The sequence below is a fragment of the Mustela putorius genome, unplaced genomic scaffold (genome assembly GCF_011764305.1).
Source record: "Mustela putorius furo isolate JIRA1106 unplaced genomic scaffold, ASM1176430v1.1 tig00000827_pilon_pilon_pilon, whole genome shotgun sequence".
Classification (NCBI taxonomy): Eukaryota; Metazoa; Chordata; class Mammalia; order Carnivora; family Mustelidae; genus Mustela; species Mustela putorius.
The window spans coordinates 5,286,148-5,309,658 of NW_025421489.1; the positions used below are offsets into that span (position 1 = coordinate 5,286,148).

At 43.2% G+C, this 23,511-nt stretch overlaps 2 protein-coding genes across 13 annotated transcripts in view; one reads left to right on the plus strand and one right to left on the minus strand.

Moving 5' to 3' along the window:
* The window catches only part of MLLT10 (MLLT10 histone lysine methyltransferase DOT1L cofactor), a 245,785-nt gene extending 233,493 nt beyond the window's left edge, over positions 1-12,292 (minus strand). For 8 of the 12 annotated variants that reach the window (XM_045084994.1, XM_045085001.1, XM_045085000.1 and 5 more), the window contains exons 1-2: positions 2,178-2,543; positions 1,886-2,045 (exon numbers count right to left, since the gene is read on the minus strand). In XM_045084994.1, coding sequence (XP_044940929.1) covers positions 1,886-2,045 — 160 coding nt within the window. In that variant the 5' untranslated portion in view covers positions 2,178-2,543. The other 4 variants (XM_045084991.1, XM_045084990.1, XM_045084989.1 and 1 more) reach the window with 4 other exon arrangements.
* A 4,506-nt stretch (positions 12,293-16,798) lies between these two features.
* SKIDA1 (SKI/DACH domain containing 1) lies at positions 16,799-22,068 on the plus strand. The gene is made up of 2 exons (XM_045085002.1): positions 16,799-18,176; positions 19,074-22,068. The coding sequence occupies exon 2, from the start codon at positions 19,187-19,189 to the stop codon at positions 21,905-21,907; it is 2,721 nt and encodes a 906-aa protein (XP_044940937.1). The 5' UTR covers positions 16,799-18,176; positions 19,074-19,186; the 3' UTR covers positions 21,908-22,068.
* The last annotated feature ends 1,443 nt before the right edge of the window (positions 22,069-23,511 follow it).

Consider the following 23,511-nt stretch of genomic DNA (forward strand, 5'->3'; position numbering starts at 1 on the left):
ACTGTGCACTTTTAGTGGATGAATTTCAATAAGAATGAATTTCAATAAGATGAATTTCAATAAGACCATTATTTTAAAAAGTTTATTTCTAAACTAAATTTCTAGAAATACAATGTGAATATTCCAAAAAGTGATTTTAGTGATCTAAATTTCATTCTAGTTTAAAAAACTTGATATTTAACTAACTCAAAGTTGCAATTTTCCCAAAAACCTAGAACACTAATAACCAACTGCTATTTTTGGATGAGCTTCCTCTGAGAAAGCTTGCAATATTTTAAATACTGGAAAGCACTAAAAGAATACAAAATCAGCACAAATTTTTCAAACTCCAAAAGCTAAACTTGTAATTCCTCTTAAAATGTGTAAACATGTCAGTGTAAAAACGTCCTAACAGGCAAGAAACACTGCATCAATGTCCAAAAACTTTTCTATTAACCCAGAAGTACTACTTGTAGTCAAAAAAACTTGAAGCTTAAAGGAATGTTATCTATAGTAGGACATGACATTACCTATTCCAACTTGATAATTCAGAATCCAATTCCTAAGAAATACCTCCACAAACACCAATGAACACTGTGATGGAAACGCTAATATATCAGCTCTAAAACCTTAAAAATCAGTATCAACATTGTTTTCACTCCTTAAAAGAAGGAAGGTGTGCAACTTTGATGTTTGTCTAAATACAAAGGAGGATAACTGCACTCTGGTATTTAATTCACTATCTCTTAAATATCCCTTACCTATTCTGAGATTTCATTCTAGAAGGAATGCACTTTAAGCCCCTTATGTTTAGGCTTTCTCTCATTCAATAGTATCCTTTCCAATTCACTACTAAATATTTGCATCACTCAATGCCAAATTCAGAAATGGGAAGCAGGGCGGGTTGGTGAGTAACAGAACGAATAGAAGAGACACCCAAAAATTATGTAGGTTGTTTCCTTACCACATGTAATAAATAAAGTCCGAAATTTTAATGGGCAGAAAACTCTCTTACTAGTGTCCTCGGCTTTTTTGTAATATCCAAAAAACTCACCGAATGGAAACACCCAGAAATAAGCTAAGAAGCTCCCCAAGTCACTGGCCGCACCACTACCTCCTCTTCTCTTCAGTCACTTAAGCTGAGGAAGTGGCCAGATGCAGCCTCCACAGCCTCATCCACCAGCGCAGGGCAGCTGAGCCAAGCCACTCCTGCAGCAGCACGACCGCGGCAGCGGAAGGCCACCGTCTTCTCCGCACGACGCTCCCAGTCCGCAGCAGCAGGGTCTCCGCCAGAAAGCTTGGGGTGCAGCAGCGGCGCCTCCCCTCCCTAATCTAAAGCGCCCAGGCAACCCCCTTGCCTCCGCGACCCGCCCCGGCGCAGCGAGTGGCATTCCCGAGCCTGACTCCATGCCACAGGAAGTCTCCAGACACACTGCGGCAGACGGGAGCAGCCAGAGAAGGGGGAGGGGCTTCCGATTCCAAAACCAAACCCACGGCCACCGCGACTCCACCAAGGGGCGCACACCCACCCCCGCCGCCCCCGGAGCGCAGGCCGCGGACCTGCAGCAGCCCCCTCTACGCTCCCCCCTGCCAACCACCGCCCTCGTTAAGTCTCCAGCTCCGGCTCCAGGGGCAGGCGGCGGCCAAATGACACTTGAGAGAGTGAGCGCAGAATCACATGACAGTCCAGGCCACACGCACTTTCTCCCACATGCACAGCCCACACCCCCTCCGCCCCGCCGCGGACCCTCCGAGTCAATCCCGGGCCGCGGAACGGGGCGGGGGCGGGGGCGGGGCGGGGCGGGGGGAGGGGCGGCAGGGGAACTGGCAGTTGCTGCCAAGGTGGGGGAAGCGGTGACGGTTGGGAGAAGGCCGGGTTCGGCCCGGCGGGCGGTTGGGTGTTTACCTTGATGCACCGCGACGCTGCAGCCGTGCCCGTCGCAATAAACCAGCGGGTTCTCGGCCCAGCCTCTCTCGTCTGAGCAAACGCAACAGCCTCCAATCATCTCCTTCATACTATGGGAGACCTCGTCCTCCAGTGACACGGGCCGGTCGCTAGAGACCATCTAAGAGGGAGTTGGGGGGACCATTAAAAAACACATGCAAGCCAATTAGTGCTTCCCCCCGCAGAGCCACCCGCACCCCCGCTCCCTTCCCTACGTCCCCGGCCCCCGCCCGCCGCTCGGCCGCTCGCTCACTCGGGCTTTGCCGCTCAGTCACTCACGTTCCGCACAGGAGTCAGGAGCCATGTCCTTGCTGACTCCCCCCACCTCCCCTCCACCGCCTCCTCCGCCTCCTCCTCCTCCTCGTCTTCTTTCCTCCCCACCTCCACCCGGCCGCTAACGCTGGAGCCCGGAGAGGGCACACATAATCAAGTAGGCCTCCGCACAGGCGCACTGGGGGGGCTCCCGCTGGGCCAGGGGCAGCCAGGGAGGGGAAGGGGGCTGCGCTTCCTCCTCCGAGCGTCACTCGGCGTGCGCGCCCGCCCTGCGGCCGGCGTGAGGGAGAAGGCCCGGGAGAAGCAAGGCCTGCGTGCGCGCCGCCGCGTCCGGCCCGCAGCCCGGGCCTACCTCCCGGCCCTTTCCCCTCCCCCGCGCCGCTCGCTACCGCCGAGGTGTGCTAGGGGGTGGGGGTGAGTGAAGCCGGCGGCGCGCTGAGGCCGGAACAAGCCTACGAGAGTCCGCGGGGGCGCGCACGCGGGGGCGGGGACGTTGGGGCCGCCTGCTGCAGCGCCGGTCGCGCGGGCTGTGCGTGCACGTCTTGAACCGGCCTCAGAGAGAGGGAGGGGAGGAGGTTGCTGAAGACCGGGAGGGAGGGGTTTTTGTCAGAGTAGCTGGAGGGTACTGACTCCCCTGAAGCATCTGCCTGCTTTGAGAACCTACCTGCGGACCTTATCCTCAAGAGCTGGCCGGTGGATAGCAAGAGTAGGGCAAGTATGCCAGCTTCCAAGAAGGGTGCAGTGAAGCATGGCTTCCTGCAGTTGGCCGCACTAACTTCACAGTCCTGCCGAAGCTTCTCCACCCATTAAATTCACATCCTGGACTCTACCCAAAGTTCACGCAGTGGAAGTGCCACCAGATCCGCAGCCCATTTACAGACCACATTGGCCCCCAAGACAAATGAAAGTGCATCACAGAGTGAAGGTCAAAAGCCTGGGTTAGGGTAATACTCGAAAGAAGGAACACCAACGATACCTTCAGGTTGCTGTGTAGGAGTACAAATGGTTGTTAATCAAGAATTAGCAATACAATGTGGTGATCTGGAAAATGCAGTAATATGATACCAAAGAATAAAGGAACCCCAGTTCTAGTCAGTCAACAAATGATAACACAAGATAGGAGAGTCCAGGTTTGATTGAGGATTTCTCTGATCCGGCTCTGTACTCCAAATTTACTCTTGAAAATTTTAACGTCACTTATTTTTTTAAGGTGATTTCAGTGGCAGAAAGATGGGAGCTCACTCCTCACAGATAGAAAATGGATTAGGCCTGTCTGAATAGATTAATTAGCCAGATACTACGCAGTTTTGAGCTGTAAAATCTTCCACTGTTGCCCTACCCCCTATGTATCCTTGTAAGCCCAAGGCTGATTTTAGGTAAAAAGTGTCTAATTATGAAAGTTTAGCATGAAATAGGAATATACATTGTTTAAGTGACAGGCATACTTACAAGGTGAATTAATGGCTTAGGTTAATAATGTGCGGGTACAAAAATGGTTGTTTATCAGGAATTAGCAATATAATGTAAAGATCTGGAAAATGGAGTTACTCAGTGCTAAGGGAAGACGGACACAAGTTCTCCCAGTTAGTCACCAAAAGGTGACTGTTTTAATCTTTAAAAGGATTCCAAATGTTCTCATAAAGGAAAAAAAAAATGGTAGCATGGCTGTTTTTTCCATTTCAAATTAATTACTAGAAATCTATTTAAGAATTATAATAGATATTACACAATGCAAGCATATGTTACAAATATATTCAAGCATTCTAAAAGCTAAGTGAAATAGCTACAGTAACAGAAATCTACTAAAAGTGTAAGGGAAAATGTACACTAAAGGTACATACAAAAATGAAAATTATCTTTTAGCTGTTAGGTCATTGGGAGAACATAACAAAAAGATTACATACTTATACATGCAAATTCTTTTGGGGGTATGGCAGCAATTAATAAATTGCTGAACATCTAATAATTATGTTCTTAAAATGCCATTGATATTTGTAAAATTAAAACCACCTTCAAACAAAACTGTATTGAATTGTGTGTCTTAACTGTGTATTTTATCTTTACCCTTTTACAAGGGATACCAGTTCAACATCCAATTCCTGCTCAGGCTCAGACTTCCAATGAAGAGTAATTTTGAGTTAAAATCAATGTGAAACTTCCCTTCCCAAACACTGCGGTCAAACCTTAATGCACTAAATTATTCAAAGATATATTCATTTTATTTTTAATGCATTGGAGCCTAGTTCTTATAAAAGAATTAATTTATATGTAGAGAAGGATAGGTACTTTATCCTATGGTGTAACAATAAAATATAGGTAAACACTCTTCAAAATAAAACACATCATAAGAAATTTTGAAAATTTAGAAAAATAGAGAACATACACTATTTCATAAGAACAGGCCTATATATAAAAAACAGCATGAAACTTTATTAAAGATGTACATATAAATGTTGACAAAATATGTCAAATTATTTAAAAGTGATATTTAACATGTTAAATGTTGAGTTATGAAAATTATAAGAAAAAATATAATGGGTGTAAATAGGCCCCTCTAATTTCAACTCACCTACCAGACACAGAACTTTTCTTGTATATCAAAAGTATAATATTTAAAATATTTCTATAAAATATTAAGTGAAAAGGAGAAGAACAGACATTATAAAACAGTTCAGATATACAGTTAATTATTTATCCATGTAGTAAATATTTATTGAACATTTACTGTGAAGCAGGGACTGTTTTGGATACAGGAAATACAGTAGTGAGCAACTTATATTTGTCCTTTGTGTGAGATATATACCCATTCACACATAGCTATCTATCTATAGATATATCTCTGTAGAGAAACACATATACATAGACATGTATATGATTATTGAATATGCTAATTCTCATATCGTAGAATGGATAAAACTTATAAATTGCCATAATTGTTAAAGTACAAGTAAGTTTTTAAAAATACATGGTAATAGGGGAAAAAAGGTCCATGGGATTGATAGAATACTTCATAGAAAAGGACAATTTCAGTCTTAAAATAATGCTACCCTTTAAATCTGATCCCTCATTCTCAAAATACCTTTTGAAAAACAAGTGTATATATATATATATATATATATATACACACACACATATCTAGTATCTAGTACCTGTAGAACAAAACAAAAGCCTGTTGTCCTCAGTATTTTCACATAACAGCAGCTATTTCAGTACTGGCTCATCTATTTCTCTGAACTAATCATCTGAGGCAAACCACAAAAAACTCAAGTAAAGTATTTTATGATGTAACCTCTAACCCTACTATAATGGGAAACTGTATTTTTTTTCTTTATGGGTAATATATCTTCTTATAATTTTCTTTATCCCTCAACCTAGGAACCAAATTTTTGGATTTCCTTTTCAATAATCATTTTTGTAAGTAGATACTATGAAAGAAATATTTAAAACTAAATTTGGTTCATAGGTTGGTATTGCTTGGATTTATCCCACTTTTAAAATTAAGTTTTATTTCCCTTCTGTTTGTGCACATTGTATTTAGTCTATTATATCCATTGTTGAGGTATATTTCTATAATGAGGTATAGAAATTGATGTATATTTCCATAATGTTAAGACTAAATGCATTTTCCTTAACTCAGATTCTTGACCTTTAAAATTCTATATTGGCTCTGATACTAAAGTTTTAAAAACAGAAGGCAATTGACACCGAAATTTTACAACAAAAAGCAATTATTAGATTTCATTCATCTACTAAACCTCACCAGAAACTATAATCTTGTTTCTAAATAAATAATTCGGAGAATGTAAAAAAGACAGTATCTTATGATCTGTACAAACTTTCAGATATATCCTCTTTTCCATAAAGGAATCCCTGAATAAAATTTTCATTTTCTCAGTTGGTACCCAAAGTTTCCTGCATTTTACATGAAAAGTTTATCAGCCATGTGTGTATTTATGCTAGTATGATAAAAATATTGAAGTACTTCTGAAACTAGTTTTATTAATCTCACAGTAAGTAGATGTTGTGTCTTTATACTAGATACAAACACACACACAGCACCTATATTATGGAGTACTATTAGAAATTTCATTAAAAAGTATTCAATTCAATTATGTCTTCAATTGATATTCTGATAATGGCTTTGGGGAAATTCCATTTAATGAAGCATGTTGATCTTACCAGGTGACTTTTTTTTAATTCACCATACCACCTAGCAAGTCTCTTGCACGTAGTAGGCCCACAATATTCATTTAATCTATGATTCTTGTGCTTAAAAGCTCATTGCAATCTGAGTCTTATTCTCCAAAGCAAGACTTTATTTTGTATGTTCGACCGAACTAAAATATTTAAGTAATGAATAATAGAAATATTCAGATAAATTGGTCTCTTTAAAAAATCTTTAAGATTTTCAATAATTGAAATTAATATTGGTGAAGTTTTTATTTACTGGGTAGTTTAGAAATGCCTATATTTAAGTAGTCCTCAAATGTTCACCACCTTTTCATGTAAAAGTCATCATTTTCTTAAAAAACAGACTCTCACCTAGAACCAATCACAATTAATATTATTGTGAGATACACTTAAAAATTGGAAAGTTTAGGTAGGTAATTCTGAAATTTAAATTCTACATGATCTAAATTTTAAAATAATTTTAAGAATCAAGGCCTAATATTTACTTTAAAAGGTTTGGCTTGGTTAATCTTGTGTTTGGCTTCGGAGCTACTCCTTCTGCTATAAAATTGATACATATTGGTTGTATTTACATTTTTGAGTAAAACACCATGTAATTACCAATAAAAAATAATATCTAAAAGATACCTTTAGATTTCCTACACATTGAATAAACCTCAATAACATTTCAGAGTTGGACTATTTTTTCCCATGATCCAACAATACTTAAGGGTGCTGAGTGTCTGGCTTTTCAGAGAATCATCAATATAATGTAAGAAGTGTGAGGTCGTTCCCATTTTTTTACTGACACTGAAGATATGCATTTCTGTTACAATTAAAGTGTGATTAAAGTGACCTTTTTAGGTGTCTGTTTATAGAAGACAATAAGGTTATGTAGGTGAAAAGATTCTGGACATAGAAAAGAGGAAAATCAGTTTTTGCAATGGAAGAGACCTTGAAAGAAATGAAACTGATCTTGGACTTAAAAAGAGAAGAAGAAATTAAACTGAGTTGCTAAATACTATTTGCACCAAAGAAGATAACTTTTTAAGATTTAAATGTTTTCCTCTCTGAATGGAGCCACTGCTTAGCAAATCCAGAAACAAGCCCAAGAATATGTTAATTAACTGCATTGTGTCCCAGAAAGAATGAGGTTGACAAATTCATTTTTTTATTCCTTCAATCAATAAACTGTTTGCCTATCATATCTTAGATTTTTTAAAATCTACAATATGTATATTTATCTCTCATAATTGTACAGTAACAGTGCCAAGGTCCAACATGGCCCCATAGGGTGAATCCTATGAAGCTTAACATTCTTGGCAAATTAAACACACAAGCCTCCGATCACTTTTTGTCAGTCTTACTTTACTGTGGCGCTTAAGAGCCAGAATGTAGGCAATCTTTATATGGCAGCCCTTTACTCCAATTAAAAAAAAGGCAGTGGTCTTTGGTATAGGCACAAGTGGAAAATATAATGACATAATATTAAAGAAAGGTATTAGGAAGACTGACCAGGAATGCTACTTATCCCTCTCCATCCCCACCCCCATTCATGCCCTTTTTTCCACCCATTTGTTGTTTTTCTCACAAGTATATCATGACTTGTAACACATTTTTTTAATTTTCAATGAAACCAAAAAATGTCTGAAATACTAAAATATGTAAAAAGATTCACCTTCTACAATCAACTACATAGCGGATAAACTTCTAAAGCTATTCTAAATATTCAAAGACTTATAAATAAATAAAAAATGTAAATTGAATCCAAGTAGTTAGGGAGGGGGACTATGGGAGGATGAGTGTGGAAGGAATGAACAGATTGAGAATACCTCATTTTCTCTGTTCAAACCTTTCCATGGTCATACTTCAAACGATTTCTTATATAGCAATTTCTCCTTATACCTCCAAATAACTGAATGATTTCCATGAGGAAATGCAAGTTTTAGGAAGAAGATGCACAAAATGAAAGTGTTCAAAAGCAAAAAACACCTCTATAGCATTTCAAATGCAAAATTACAATCACCACTACCTTTAACTGACTCTTAAGGGTTCTTTTCAAACAGATGCTATTTATGAATATCATCTGTTAACTTCTTTCTTGTAATTCAAAACTCTTGTCAAATGATGTTTTCATGATGACGTGTAAATATAATATTCCATTAGAGATCAATTCTAATTGGTTTTTAAAAATCCACCTTGGGAAAGTGCTGCATCATACACAGACCAGTAATGGGTATTTTAGAAGGAATTTCCGCAAAGTCTATTATAAATCTGAGTTAAAATTACCCTCTTGCCCTAGTAAGGTTTGGGCCAAAGGATTGAAATTATTTCTTCCTGAGTTTTCACGCACGATGACTTTGGTCTTGTCTTCAAGACTCGCGAGCACTTGTTGGAAATCTTCATTTTTTAGAACTGTGAAGTTTGCCAGAAATATTTTTTCCACATGTCTCACAAAGGAAAACAGAGTTTCGTAGGTGGGTTGCAATTGTTTCCAAAACGTGGTTTAAAAGCAAATGACACGTTTTTCCCTTTTGAATTTCACTGTTATTTTGAAAACGCATCTCAGGGTAAGAAATGAAGCCTGTTTTTGTTAAGGGTAGCTCAGCCCCTGCTTTTAAATTTTACTTTGTACACAACAAAGAGCTGAATAATAACAAATAGAGACAGCGAAACATGCTTTTCCGAACTCCTTTGAACCCCGACATTCACTTTCGTATCCATACGTTAAAAGATATTTAAAATGATAAAATCTGCTCTAACTTTCCGGATCCAGAAAAAAAAAATTGCCCACATTTGTCTCTATCTAGTTATCACTTTATAAACAGATCTGTGCTGCTTTCCCTCTTCTTTTAATGTGTGAGTTGCAGGCTCGCCCAGCTTCCTCCAATTTAGCGGCACGTTGTAAAGCCTCCTTTCTACAGGGTCTCGAGTTGGAAACCCCTCGGTGGCCGAGTCTGATAATAAAACTTGCGGCGCCGACTCGACCCGGCCCGAGCGTTGGAGTTCGGGGAGGTGGGGGTAGGGGTCGAATTGGGCCGCGGGACACCCCCCCCCCCTCGCGAAGGACGCGCTCGGAGAACAGCGAACTGCAGCGAAAGGGCCGAACAATGGGGGCGGCCGGGCCAGAGGAGCCCGGCTCCCGCTTCCCCGGCGGCGCGCCCGGCCCCCGCCCACCGCGGCCCTCCCCGCCCGCGTTTTCGCGCTCGCCTGGCCGGCCGCAGCCTTCCTCCCGAGCGCCGCAGCCCGCAGCCCGGCCCGGCGCCCGCCCCGCCGCCCAGCGCCCCGCCGCCTCCGCGCGCCTCCTTCCCCTTCCCAGGCTGGCCCTCCTCCTCCTCCACCTCCTCCACCTCCTCCACACTACGACACCGCGGCGCTTCCTTCGGCGACTCCAGCTTTGGCTGCGGCCGCCTTCCCGCTATTTCGATGATATACATTTAAAATTTCCTCCTTTATTTCCAGAAGTGGTCGAAATGTCTCACTTACACCTGAACTTTAATATGCTATTTCCCTCCGGAAAATATTCCTCAGGAAATCCAAAATCTAAAAGGAAATACAGCAAATTCAATAAAACCCTTGAACTCTAAATGCATTTCGTATTTTTGTTCAATTTTAACGTATTTATGTCGTCCAAACTGGCAAAAGAACTCTCCCCTCTCTTTTTATTTCCTCCTTTAAGTATTGTTATTTTTAAACCCTCCACCAAATGCGTTTTGACGAGAGGGCAGAGACTGTGTCCGGCAGCACGCAGCAAATCAGAGGTTTTATCTTACGCCTCCTGGGACGGAAAAAGAGTGGAACGTGGACGAGGGAGCTTCTAGGGAAGAAAAGCAACACAATTCGCCGGGGACGAAGCCGGACCAGGCGGGAGGGGTGGGGGGGGGCCAGCGGGGGCGTCCAGGGCCCTCGGGCTCCGAGCTGAGTAGCCGGCCCGGGGAAGAGTGGAGGTTTTAAATAGCGGGGGCCGGGAGGGCGGTGGGCCCGCGCATGACGGTACTTTATGAGAAAGGATAGGGCAGCGGATGAGATTACTTTGCTTTCTCAACCCCCCCCCCCAAAAAAATAAAGTTAGAGGGAGGCGGAGAAAACAGCCATCCTTATTTCCTCCCCATGTTTCCGCGGAAGGACCGGGCTGCGGCGGGCAGGGAGAGGGCGCGGGACAGGCGGACCAATAGCAGTCAACAGGTCCAGGCCTCAGCAGGGCAGCGGGGCCGGGCCGCCCGGCCCCCCTCCCCTCGGGTCTCCTCCCCATCTTCCCCTTCCCTCCCCTCCCCCGCAGGCCCAGCCCGGCAGGGGAGGCCGGCTCTGTACTCCCCGCCCCACGCGGCCTCACTGCGGCCGAGCGGCCGGGGCTCTCGGGGTGGGGGTGGGGCGGGGGTTCCCAGCCGGAGAATCCTCCCCCGGGGCTGGCGGCAGGGGTAGGGGGGAGACGAGGGGGGAGGCGGGGGGGAGGGGATGGAAATCGGGGAATGGAGGATTAGGAAGGACTCGAGCTCGGCACGAGCGCGGCCCGCGCGAGGGATCCTGGGTAAAAAGTGGCCGCGCGGCACCGGGAGAGCGCGGAGAGGAGCCGGGGTCAGAGGTCAGGGCCCTGGAGCCCCGCGAGCAGAGCCCCCCACGTGAACGCAGCGAGCAGGAGGAACCTTTTTGTTTTCGATCGCGCCAGCATGCTCCCCTGTTGACCGAGCTGCTTTTCCCGGGCCGCTGGAGAGAGTAGCTCCATCCCGGATCTCCTAACCCCACCCCCCCCTTCCACCACCAACACACTACCCAACTCTACCCTTCCTCTCAACTCACTTCCCAGCCCCCCGTACCGGGCTTGCAATAACGCAGTAAATTTGCTTTAACAACAAGTGGGGGTGGCTGCATTTACTCCTCCCTCTCCTCTCTCCTCTCTCCACCCCCTCCTCTTGCTGCGGCTCTTGACACTACTACAAACCAGGACTATAAACATAAACATGTGTCACTGTAACTGGGCAGGTAATATACGGATTTGGGGTGGGGTGGAGGGGGCTTGGTCGCCGCTTGGGGGGCAGTAAAAAAATGTGTGTTTCACGTGCTCGACCGCTTTGGGGGCTCCCCCCACACACCAATCCATTTATATAATGCCGCCGGCACTCGGTCACTTACTCATTCAACCACAGAGACCCACAAAGGCAGACTTGCCGATAACCACCGTACCCCCAAAGCAAATACATTTAAATACGAATCTCTCGCCTTTCCGGGCCACCGATGCCACGTCTATTAGCAAACAGTAGCGTCAATACTTCAATCCCCTTTCCTTTTTACAAATTCTTTTCCACATAGCAATAGAGAACATTTTTCGAGCAAAACAGTACCACCACTCCCTTGCCATGGACAGTACCTAAAGATTTTGTACGCAGAAATCCTTTCAAAGAGCAAGAAAGGCTATTTAAATAACCAAGTTCGAAATCTGTAATGTAAAGGTTATTTCCTGGGCTTTGCCTTACATGCATTTAGCAACTTCTGCTGTAAGTTGCTGCGACTGGCGCTGTGGAGATTCGCCACAGCAAGCCTTTCTTATTATTATTTAGTCTATATTTACACTGCCGCTCAACTTTTTTTCTCATCCTTAGTTCAACAAGCCTAGCAACAACTACCTAATTTAGAGTATGGCGAATCCCCTCGCAAGTTAAAAAGCTTGGAACCGAGGAAGATACAGAAAATGTTCAGATGGAGAAGTGGTTCCCTTTGTTCTTTCATTGTTTCTCTACGAACTGGTGGATACAAGGACAAACACTTACCTTCTCTTCTTTTTGCTCCAAAAACCAGGCGTTCCCATCAGCCTTAAAATATACAATCCACCTTGAAAGTAACTACGAATGTCGGGAGAGTTTGTATTCCATTCTTTTTCGCTCTCTGCCCTCTTTTAGCGTAGGATTAAGTTGCCGAGCACGTTGCTGCAAGCTGTAGCCCCCCGCCTTAGTGAATCGGTCACGTTTAGGACCCTCTAGGTCCATCCTAATTCTGCCAGTAGAATTGAGGGTATTGGAGCTCTAAACTTTCAAAAGGAAAGGGGCCTGCAACTACCCAGAAAACTTAAGGATACCCTGAAATTTTTTACCGCTGTAATTTTGTACCACATCACCAAGTAGGATTTGCCAGGAAATATTAGATATTTCTTGGAGTAAAGTTTTTTTTTTTTTTTTTGAGTTTATACTTAGCAACGTGCTACTTAGACAGATGGAGTTAAAAGGCAGATCTGTAAGGGCATTTACTGAACAGTACGTTTTCCACGATGTTTGTTATGTCATGTGTTTTTCAAAAACACAAACAAAACACACCACTGGAACTGAAAAAGGAAGGAAATAAAAGTTTGAATTATAATGTTGTGGGATGACATAAAGAGAGGCGTTTATTTGAAATTTGTTACTGTCAAAATTGGCCTCAAAATCAAAAAGTAAGCTTTTCAAAGTTGAAAGACTTTTCATTCTATGATTCCAAAATTTAAAAACAAAAACAAAAACAACTTTTCCGGTTAGGGGGTGATATTTGTCGGTGTTTACTGCCCAGCCCAGTGGGCATTGCTGCCCAAACCTTGTTTAAATCTGATTATGATGTGATTTGTTGAAGTCATGAATATGAAATGATCCTTGTGTATCTATAAATGCGAACTTGGGATTTTTTGATCTCCCGCTTTTTTTGTATGCGCCCAGTAGCTGCCGCAGTGGAAGACAGTGATTGGCTCCAGTGCTCCTAGAAGGATTTGGGCTGAAGCCAGGGGAACAGAACCAGAGGATTCCCTTTCCAGAGACCATCAGGCCCCACATGTCTTATGTTTCCCTTCTCCCCTCATGGGTGCTCAGACTTTCTGTCTGGCTTCAGCAGCCTATAGGTAGGCCTCAACACTCGGTATCATCACTTCAGTTTCTATACATTTGACCCTTGTGGAAAATAAACAAAAATTTGGGCCCCACAAATACATTGGAGGTCTTGATATTTGTGTATTATTTAATATATCAACACTGAACTTTCTCAGGTTTTTTTTTTTTTTTTTCTACATTCAGGATCAATTGTGAGAAGCCCTGGTGTCTCATAGGAAAATATTGCAACAAAACAAGATAATTGGGGGGAAAGGCTGTTGCAGTAGGAAAAGTGGCTTTTCGTTGATAGCATTTAATTGGAATTAAAAGATTCTTTAGCTGTAAACATTCTTTATTTATTCAGCACACATAAGCAGGCATTGTTTTATCACCATCATAATTATGGTGTCCTTTAAACTGGCTGATAGCAGGAAAGATAAGAGAATGTGCCTGTAGATTCAGATCAGTTTTCGCTCCTCTCTTTCTTTCCCTTCCTCCCTCCCTCCCGTCTCTCTATACACTTCCCCCCACCCCCATTCCTTCCTTGGTCACTAGGGTCCCCCACAGCCCTTGAGATGAGGAGAGCAGGAAGATTGTGGCCTAACCATTTCTTACATCATGAAAAAGATTTGTACCACACTCTAATTTAATGCAATGTATAACCTTCTTGTCTCCTGTGTTTACAACTGCTTTTTAGCTTGCAATATATGTTATCTAAAGAGTTGTCTATTGCTCACCTGTATAAAATCTTGTCCACTAGGTTTTGTTGCTTTACCTTTGTCTGATTTAGAAAGTACACTCTTAGGGCTTTTTCAGAACAAAGCCTCACAAAAACCCCTTTACCTCCAAGGATTTGCAAATTTATAAAGCCTGCATTGAATTCAAGATGGGTCAGGGGGCAAAAAAAGGGTAGAAGGTCACTGCATTTTGATTATGGGTCAGTAGACAACATGGCATATACTCTGTGTCCCAAACTTCTGTTAAAAACAGGATTTTAAAATGCCTAAGAACAGAAGGATGGGCCCTTTTGGAGACTTGCCTTGATTTGTTTGGATGAGACAAAAATAAAAAAATTAAACAAAATATACTAAGTTGTAATTTAAGCTGTTCCTTAATTTAGCATTCCCTCCTCCATTCTCATTTCCCCTCCCAAAAAGTAGAGAACATGTGAAATTAGATAAATTTAGGTAAGGAACTGTTGATTATCACAAGATTTTATTGTCCTATATCCTAAATTAATTCAGCCGTGTGAGACTTTATATTATTATTTTAGATTGTGTTATATGTAAGTGTTATAATTACTTTTGGCTAACAGTACAAGGGGCTTCTTTTATTCTTCTAACCAGTATACTTACATTGTTGAGGCCTTTGTGATGTCCCTTAGTCTTTTCTCTCTGAATTCTCTTTGAACAAAATGTGCCCAGCAATCAGTAAAACAAATGTATATGGTGAAGAGTTAGGTGGTGATGATGGTGATGTGGGGAGATGATCCTCATTTAAATTATATGTGTATGGGTGAACGCTTGGAAGGAAAAGGATTATTTTAATGCTCTTCAATACTTTAATTATATGACAGTTGTAGTGTAGAAATGCAAAAGTACTCTTAGGTTTTCCTTCAGGTTTTCAAAAGAACTTTCCCCATTAGTAAACTACTCCTGCAAATTGCTACTGCATTTCCCAGCTAACCATTTAAAAGACTGTAAATGCCGTGTGCATTACTTTGCTCCAGAGGAAAGAGGTCAGACTGAATTGCAATGGTATTTAAACATAAAATACAGTGAAAATAAATCAAAATAGAACATCCAAAGATAAATTTAGCACATTGATACAGGATAAGTAAAGACAAATATGTTCATACCTTCATAGCCCATCACTTTAAAAACTGAAAGTACTGATTTTTTTTTACAACAAATACAGAAGTAAGTGGACATTAAGAATATACTTCTATCTGTATTTGTCACGGTGGATTTTCCTATAGCAAGCAGCTTTGTTTCGGAAGCTGAAATACTTCTTATGATAGTGAGTCGATTGTGCATTCCTCACTGAGTAAATAATTACATGCAATTAACAAACTCAATGCTTATCATATATATGCCTAAATTCCCAATAAGTAATTCTCTATACTCTCAGAGACAGATATATACACATAAATGTTAATTTGGGCATATATGCCCACATATGTATACACATTTGAGAAATATAGAAGTTGATATATCTTGTCTTAAAAAAGAATTTGAATACAGTCCATCATCTGAATTGGGTTCATCTTTGATTGTTGAGGCAGCTGACATGGTCAACAAATTTATCAAAGAAACCCCCTGGCTTTTGAAGAATAGTACTTTATACATCTGGATCTGCACATCCAGGCAAAGTAAGTAAATTATTGCATAACTTTAAGCATAATTGATAACAGACACCTTTAATTTTTCATCCCCATTCTTTTGGCCAGCTTTCACATTAATAATCTAAGCCATAAATGTTGGTAGCTATTGATCGAAATCCCCTGTGTGCATGCAAATCCATCTTAAAGTCCCCTGCCTTTCATGTGTGAGCGCTCAGGGGCCTCTGCTAGATCTTTTTATCGGGATCGACCCCCAATGTGCCTGGAGAAGACCCCGGATATGCAACGTGTGCTGATGGCCACAAGAAAGCTGTCTGTCACATTCTGTGTGTGTGTATGTGTGTGCATGCGTGTGAATGCGCTCACTCACGCCTTTACACATACACACACACACACATACACACACAATAATGGGGAAGTTAAAGGAACAAAAGAATGTATTAGAAGAAGAAAGATATGTAATAAGAGTATTAAAAATGTGTAAGTGTAAAGGTGTCTGAGTGTACATGTAAAGATACTTGCATAAATTGTATATATAGACACATTTCCCAAGTCTTCTGGTCTTTATTTTTCTCTATTTGACCCACTAGATAGGACCTTCAGGGTTTTTTTTTAAATACATAATATTCTACTGGTTTTAAGAACCACCTATGTTACCAGTATTTTAAAGGTGGAAAGAGAGGAAGGAAGAGCAAAAAAGGGTAATTTTGAAAAGGTTACTAAATCATGTTGCCATGTGGAGGAGTAGGAGTGTGTGTGTGTGTGTGTGTGTGTGCGCGCACGTGTGTGTAAATCTAAGTAGGAATGGAGAACAACTAGAACTACCTGGCCAAAAAAAAAAAAGAAAAGAAAAGAAAAGAAAGAAGAAGAAGGGGGGAAAAGGACGTTCTAGCCAACCTTTTGTAATGTCTTCTCAAAGGCTTTTTCTGAGTTTACTGTTTCTTGGCTGTTGGACTCTTTGGTTGAAATCTCAAAGCTGGAGGAGGGGAATTGGACGGGGGTGGGGTGGGAGGAAGAGAGCTTCAGTATATAAGTGCATCAGGAGGAATTTTAAAACGACATTATTGTCGCTGGCAGTGGAAGACTCTGGTCATTCTACTTTAAAAAACAAACAGCAGCATCTGCTTTTTCTGGAAACTTTGCTTTCTGCTTAAACCTTTTGCATTTTGCCTCCTGTGAAAGTGAAAGAGAAAAAAACGCGGTGTGATAGATCCAGATGCAAAAGAAAGCCAACTCGGTGGATGGTATTAGCTGTGACGAGGCATTGTTCATTGCTGCCTCTCGGTTACGTTTAAAGCCTGAAATATCACGAGATCCATTCAATGATCCTTCTCTCATTCAAGGGACAAAAATGTAATTTGCTGTAGCTCTGATTTCTTGGATGGAAATGCTAGCCTTAGATTTCAAAGGCAAGAACGAGACATCGTGGTTTGTACACACATTGATTAAGTTGAAGAGCGGCGATTACATCTGTGCTGAGTGCAACAGTAGTCCAGGGCTGACTTTTCAAATCCCAACCTCTGAGTTACAGACTCTCTTAAATAGACTTCCTTAATTTCCGGATGCACTTCTTGAAATTCCCAATTCTCTTCAAAATTCCTGGGAAATTACTAGGGAGATGAGGGTGGGGGTGGGGAACTATGGCTGAGATTTCATGCAAACTACCTTTTTGTATGTCTGATTCCTCTGTTTTTCTTTCTTTCTTTTTTTTTTTTTTTCTTTTGAGACATACCTGCCTGTGCTAGCCAGACCAGAGCAGGGGAAGCTGGAACTTTTGAATGGGAAGGAAGAAATTATTGTACAATTCTTTTCTTGCAGGCTCAGAAATATCCGTTTATTCTTTTAACCACACGGATGTGTCTATTTTTGGAGGAACAAGGAAATATATAAATGCCTGGGTTGCATTTATGCTGTAGTTGCAAACACCGAACTGTTAAAAAGATTTTGCCGAATTTTGCAAAGGAGCCAACAAGCCACCTTGGGATCCTGATAATGCAGCTGGGAAGACCATTGCTCTCATTTGGCAATATTTTGGATATCCTTGGAAATGACACCAAAATATGCTTTAACTTGACTAAGAAGAGGTTAAACAACATTGATATTCATCCAAAGTGATTTTTTTTTCTAAAGCAGATGCTTGGCTTTCATGGAAAAAATGAGAGTTGTGGAAGATTCATTTAAACTACCAACCGAAAGCATCATAGACCACTGAAATAGTCTGCGTCGTACATCAGCACTTTCTTTTCATCGTTATTACGTAAAACCTCTGGAAGCACCTTGGGCGTTTTACATTTTCTTTTCTTTGCTGCAGAAACAATCTGCTCCCTGGAATTCTGACCTGTCGTGAACAGGACCCTGGCAAAGACTGTGCTGGGGACTCTAGGACAATCCCGCCTCCAATCCAGCCTGGTTAATTGTGAAAAGTGTACACATTTCTGGCTTATCTATGCTTTGTTATGGGTCTGACGTGAAACTACCTCCTCCCCACCCCACCCCCCAGCAGAGAACCAAAATCCAGTTGAATTGTTACAGTGTTTCGGAGCTGGAGCCTTGAACTGCTTCCTTGGTCAAATAACTTTGTTTCTGGTTGTAAAAGGCATTTCAGGGGGGAAAAAAAAAAGGAAAATCGAGAGAAATCCAAAACGTAAGTCTACTGGGGTGGTTCACTGCGCGGGTTTAACTTTGGAGCTCCCAGCCGGTCTCCTTCTCCACTCCCATAAGGGAAATACCAGGCTATTCTGCACATTTTCGCTTAAGCTCCATTTTCCAAAGGAAAAGGGGGTGGGGTATGTCTATTTCGGCTTGATAATGTTTTTAAAATGCTTTTCTTTGAAATGATAATAGCTGCAGCGGTAAAATGCAAATAAAGAAAAAATAGGCAATATTCCTTTAAAGGCGAGTATACAGGGATTTTTTTTTTTTTTTTTTTTTTTAAGCGTACACACACTGGTTCAGATGAAGTCTGTGAGTCAGGCTGTTTCTGAGCTCCGATAGTTTAATGGAAAGATTTATATACCGACTGTATTATTTACTTTGGGAGGGGAGGTGGCAGTATAAGGGTATGCTAATTAGTGGGAGATTTTGGGGGGAAGGGGTGGAATATCAATTTTTATTGCATCACCTGTCAGGAGTGTCCAATCAGCGCTGGCTTTAGGGGAATTAATTGATGAAGGTGTCTCCGGACGAGCTCACTTCACTCTGTCATTTTATTTGTAGCTAAAGCAGCGGCGGGAATAGCAGCTGCATTTCTTTTCTCTTTCTCCCTTCACATTCCATTATCATAGTGCTCCAATGGAGAAGGAAGGAATAGAGGGGCCCAGGTACTGATCTGCATCGGGGACTTAGACCAATACACTGGCAGATCAGAAACCGGATGGTTTTTTCCCTCTTTTTAAAAAAATACGAAAACCAAAAAAAAAAGCAAGAATCAAGTCAGTGTAATTTCATGTTTTGTTTTGTGTTTTTTTTTTTTTTTCCAATAATTTCGCCTAGAGTTTGGCACTCCCTTCGCCGGGAATAACAGTCTTTGTTATTTTATTAGCAGGATGCCTTGAGACACACGCAGCATCTGGTGGAGGATTAACATACATACATGTGTATGTATGCGTCACGTATATATTTACTGCAAATGGTGGGGATCATTTAGTGCCCGAGATGGGAGACCTGAAGTCAGGTTTTGAAGAGGTGGATGGCGTGAGGCTCGGCTACCTCATCATTAAAGGAAAGCAAATGTTTGCCCTCTCCCAAGTCTTCACGGATCTGCTGAAAAACATCCCGAGGACGACCGTGCACAAGCGCATGGATCATTTGAAAGTGAAAAAGCACCACTGCGATCTGGAGGAGTTGCGGAAACTCAAGGCAATCAACAGCATCGCCTTCCACGCCGCCAAATGCACGCTCATCTCTCGGGAAGACGTGGAAGCGCTCTACACCTCCTGCAAAACCGAGCGCGTCCTCAAGACCAAGCGCAGGAGGGTCGGCCGGGCCCTGGCCACAAAGGCGCCGCCACCAGAGCGCGCCGCCGCCGCCGCCAGCCCCCGCCCGGGTTTTTGGAAGGACAAGCACCAACTTTGGCGGGGCCTGAGCGGAGCCGCGCGGCCCCTGCCAATCAGCGCGCAGTCCCCGCGCCCGGGCGCCGCCGCCGCGCGCCCCGCCGCCCATCTACCTCAGATTTTTAGCAAATACCCGGGCTCGCACTATCCGGAAATCGTGCGTTCGCCTTGCAAACCCCCTCTAAACTATGAAACTGCCCCGCTCCAGGGAAACTACGTTGCTTTCCACTCGGACCCTGCTTATTTTCGGAGCCTGCTCTGCAGCAAGCACCCGGCTGCCGCCGCCGCCGCCGCCGCGGCTGCCGCCGCCGCCGCCGCCGCCGCCGCCTACTACCAGGCGTCGGCGGCCGGGCCCGAGCCCAAGGCGGCGGCGGGCGCTGGAGGCCCGGTGAGCCTGACCTACCGGTGCAAGCGCAAGCGCGGGGGCGCCAAGGACTGCCTGCTCGCGCCCCACGCCGGCACCCGCCGCCTGCTCCTGCTGCCCAGGTCCTACAAAGCCAAGGCGGCGGCGGCGGCGGCGGCAGCGGCGGCGGCGGCGGCCGCCGGGGCCACTTGCCTGGAGAGGTTTCATCTGGTTAACGGCTTCTGCACGCCTCCCCACCACCACCACCACCACCACCACCACCACCACCATCACCACCACCGGGCCCAGCAGCCGCCGCCGAACCACCACCCCCCACATCACCACCGGCCTCAGCCCCATCTCGGCAGCTTTCCCGAGAGCTGTAGCAGCGACTCGGAGTCCAGCTCCTACTCGGACCATGCAGCCAACGACTCAGATTTTGGCTCCAGTTTGTCCAGCTCCAGCAACTCGGTGTCCTCGGAGGAGGAGGAGGAGGAGGGAGAAGAGGAGGAGGAAGAGGAGGAGGAAGAGGAGGAAGAGGGGGGTAGCGGGGCCTCGGATTCCAGCGAAGTCAGCTCGGAGGAGGAGGACTCGTCCACGGAGTCGGACTCCAGCTCCGGCTCCAGCCAAGTGTCCGTGCAGAGTATCCGTTTCAGACGCACCAGCTTCTGCAAGCCTCCCAGCGTGCAGGCGCAGGCCAACTTCTTGTACCATCTGGCCTCCGCCGCCGCTGCAACCAAACCCGCTGCTTTCGAGGATGCCGGCAGACTTCCCGACCTCAAGAGTAGTGTCAAAGCGGAGTCGCCGGAGGAGTGGAATCTGCAGAGCTGGGCCCCCAAAGCGTCTCCGGTGTACTGCCCCGCCAGCCTGGGGAGTTGTTTCACAGAGATAAGGAACGATAGGGTATCTGAGATTACATTCCCACACTCTGAAATTTCCAGTACTGTAAAGAGAACTGACCTGACAATTAACTGCCTGGCGGAGGGGGCCTCTTCACCTAGCCCAAAGACAAACAATGCATTTCCACAACAAAGAATACTCCGAGAGGCGAGGAAATGCCTACAAGCAAGTCCTACTACACACTGTGCAGATAACAACACAATAGCTGCTAGGTTCTTAAATAATGATTCTTCGCGAGCAGCGGCAAATTCAGAAAAAGATTCCAAAATCCCTCATTGTGCTGAATTTGCTACGGATTTGTCCTCTTCACACACTGATTCTGAGGTGGATGCAGCAGCAGCAACTAAAACTGAGACTCCCTGCACTAACACAGGAGACAAGACCTTGCCATTTCTGCACAATATTAAAATCAAAGTAGAAGACAGTAGTGCTAATGAAGACTATGAACCTGACCTTATTACAAATAAGCTTAAGTGCGAGTGCAATGATACAAAGGGTGAGTTTTACAGTGTGACTGAAAGTAAGGAGGAGGACGCCTTGTTCACCACAGCCAAGGAAGAAGGTTTTGCATGCCCTGAAAAAGAAACTCCTTCCTTAAACCCACTGGCTCAGAGTCAGGGCCTTTCATGCACTTTAGGTTCTCCAAAACCTGAGGATGGGGAATATAAATTTGGTGCCAGGGTGAGAAAAAATTACCGGACACTAGTACTGGGAAAGCGACCTGTACTTCAGACACCTCCAGTCAAACCAAATTTGAAATCAGCTAGAAGTCCTCGTCCTACAGGTAAAACTGAGACACATGAAGGAACACTGGATGATTTTACAGTTATAAACAGACGCAAAAAGGTAGCCAGCAATGTAGCATCAGCAGTGAAAAGGCCATTTAATTTCATGGCAAATTTTCCTTGTCCACCATCCCTCATTATTGGGAAAGATGGGGATTTGTGGCCGGCGTATTCCTTAAACACTACTAAGGATTCCCAACCTCCTCACAAGGCCCATCCTATATGGAAATGGCAGCTGGGCGGTTCTGCAATACCTCTTCCACCTAGTCACAAATTCAGGAAATTTAATTCATAAAAGTGTTTTGGAAGATATTTTCTTGAACCCTATTACCTTCCTTTTGTTGTAAACTGCACAGGATGGTTTGTACAAGTCCATTAATGTATTACACCCCTTTTGGAGCCCTGGTTTATCGCATTTTGAAGACAGAAATCGGATTACTTTTTTCCCATTGCGGGTTTTTTTTTTTTTTTTTTTTTTTTTTTTTTTTTTTTTTTTTTTTTTTTGGAGGAGGGTGGGGGCGGGGTGGGAGAAGGGTTGGTTTACATTCCACAGACTACTTCAGGCTAAAGACTCAAGTAAAACTCAGTTATTAAGGTAGAGCTGGAACACTTTACTGTTTCAATGCTAATAATGCACCCGGTACCTCAATTCAACTGCTACAAATAAATGTCAAAAGGTTGAATAATAAATATTACAATGAGCCATTAAGTTTATGCACTAGATTTCAGACCTGAAAGTGTAACTGTTAATTCAGTGAAAGTTTGTTAGGTTACATGGTTACACAGTGAGGTAGAAAGAAGTTTCCATGAGCCCAAAATGTTCTTTTCTGGAGCTCTTGTTTGTGGGGTATCTTTTCCTCCCCTCATTCCTTCTCCAAGAGTAGTTGCACTTAATTTCCTTCCTTCCTTCTTCCTTCCTTCCTTCCTTTCTGTTTTTGAGTGGAAAGATTGGGGAGGCCTCCTTGAATGCTGGTAAAAGCTGCCTCAGATATACTGAGCAAATAAATATGAAATTGCCTTTTTTTTTTTTTTTTGGCAAAGGGTGTGATTTTACTTTACGACTCCTCCTTGCAACTGGAAAAGTCCTTTTTGTGTTCTCACCCAAAGGTTTTAAATAAGTTGACTCTTACTCACTATTATCCTGCTTGCCTTGTGGTCTGACTCCTCAAGTTTGACTCCTCAAACTTGCAAAACAATTAAAGTAGTTCTCTTAATAGCAGGATATTTTATGGTCTGACTCTTCATAGTGACAAAGCAGTAAATACAACCAAGAAAAGTAAAATGGGTCAGAGTTGTAGGAATATCCCAAATGAAAAATTGCAGTTCTTTCAGGGCTCTTTGGTACCAGAACTCAGGCACTAGGGTCTTATTACCTTTTACTTTTTCTGCATCTCTCTACACTTCTGTTTTTAGACCATCCTGTGAATAAAGCAGGAGAGTTTCTACTGCAAGTGACAATCAGAGGTGACTATCTATATTTGCACTTAAAATCAAAGTAGTTCAACATGCAAATGGATAGGGTCTAGCCCTTGGTAAGGGCCATGCTGGTGTACTATGTTGTGATGATGGAAGCAGTAAATCAAAATTATGGAAATTTGCACTGTTGAAAAGCATGCTTTAGCTTTATTTTCAATTAAAAACACTGTTTAAAATTCCTGGTTCCATACATTTCTACTTATTCCAGATTGAAGAACGGTTAACAGGAATGAATGGTTTTGTTGACACTTTCATTTGTAATGTTTTTGCCTGAAAGAAATGCATTTATTGGGTGTAGTGTTTTGTTGTAATACCATGTGATGAGGCCAGTCAGGTTCCATGCAAAACACTGGATTTCTTTCTAAATAACAACAAAACTTTACAAACTTGTTACAAATCAAGTGCAAAAAGTTTCAGGTTTTA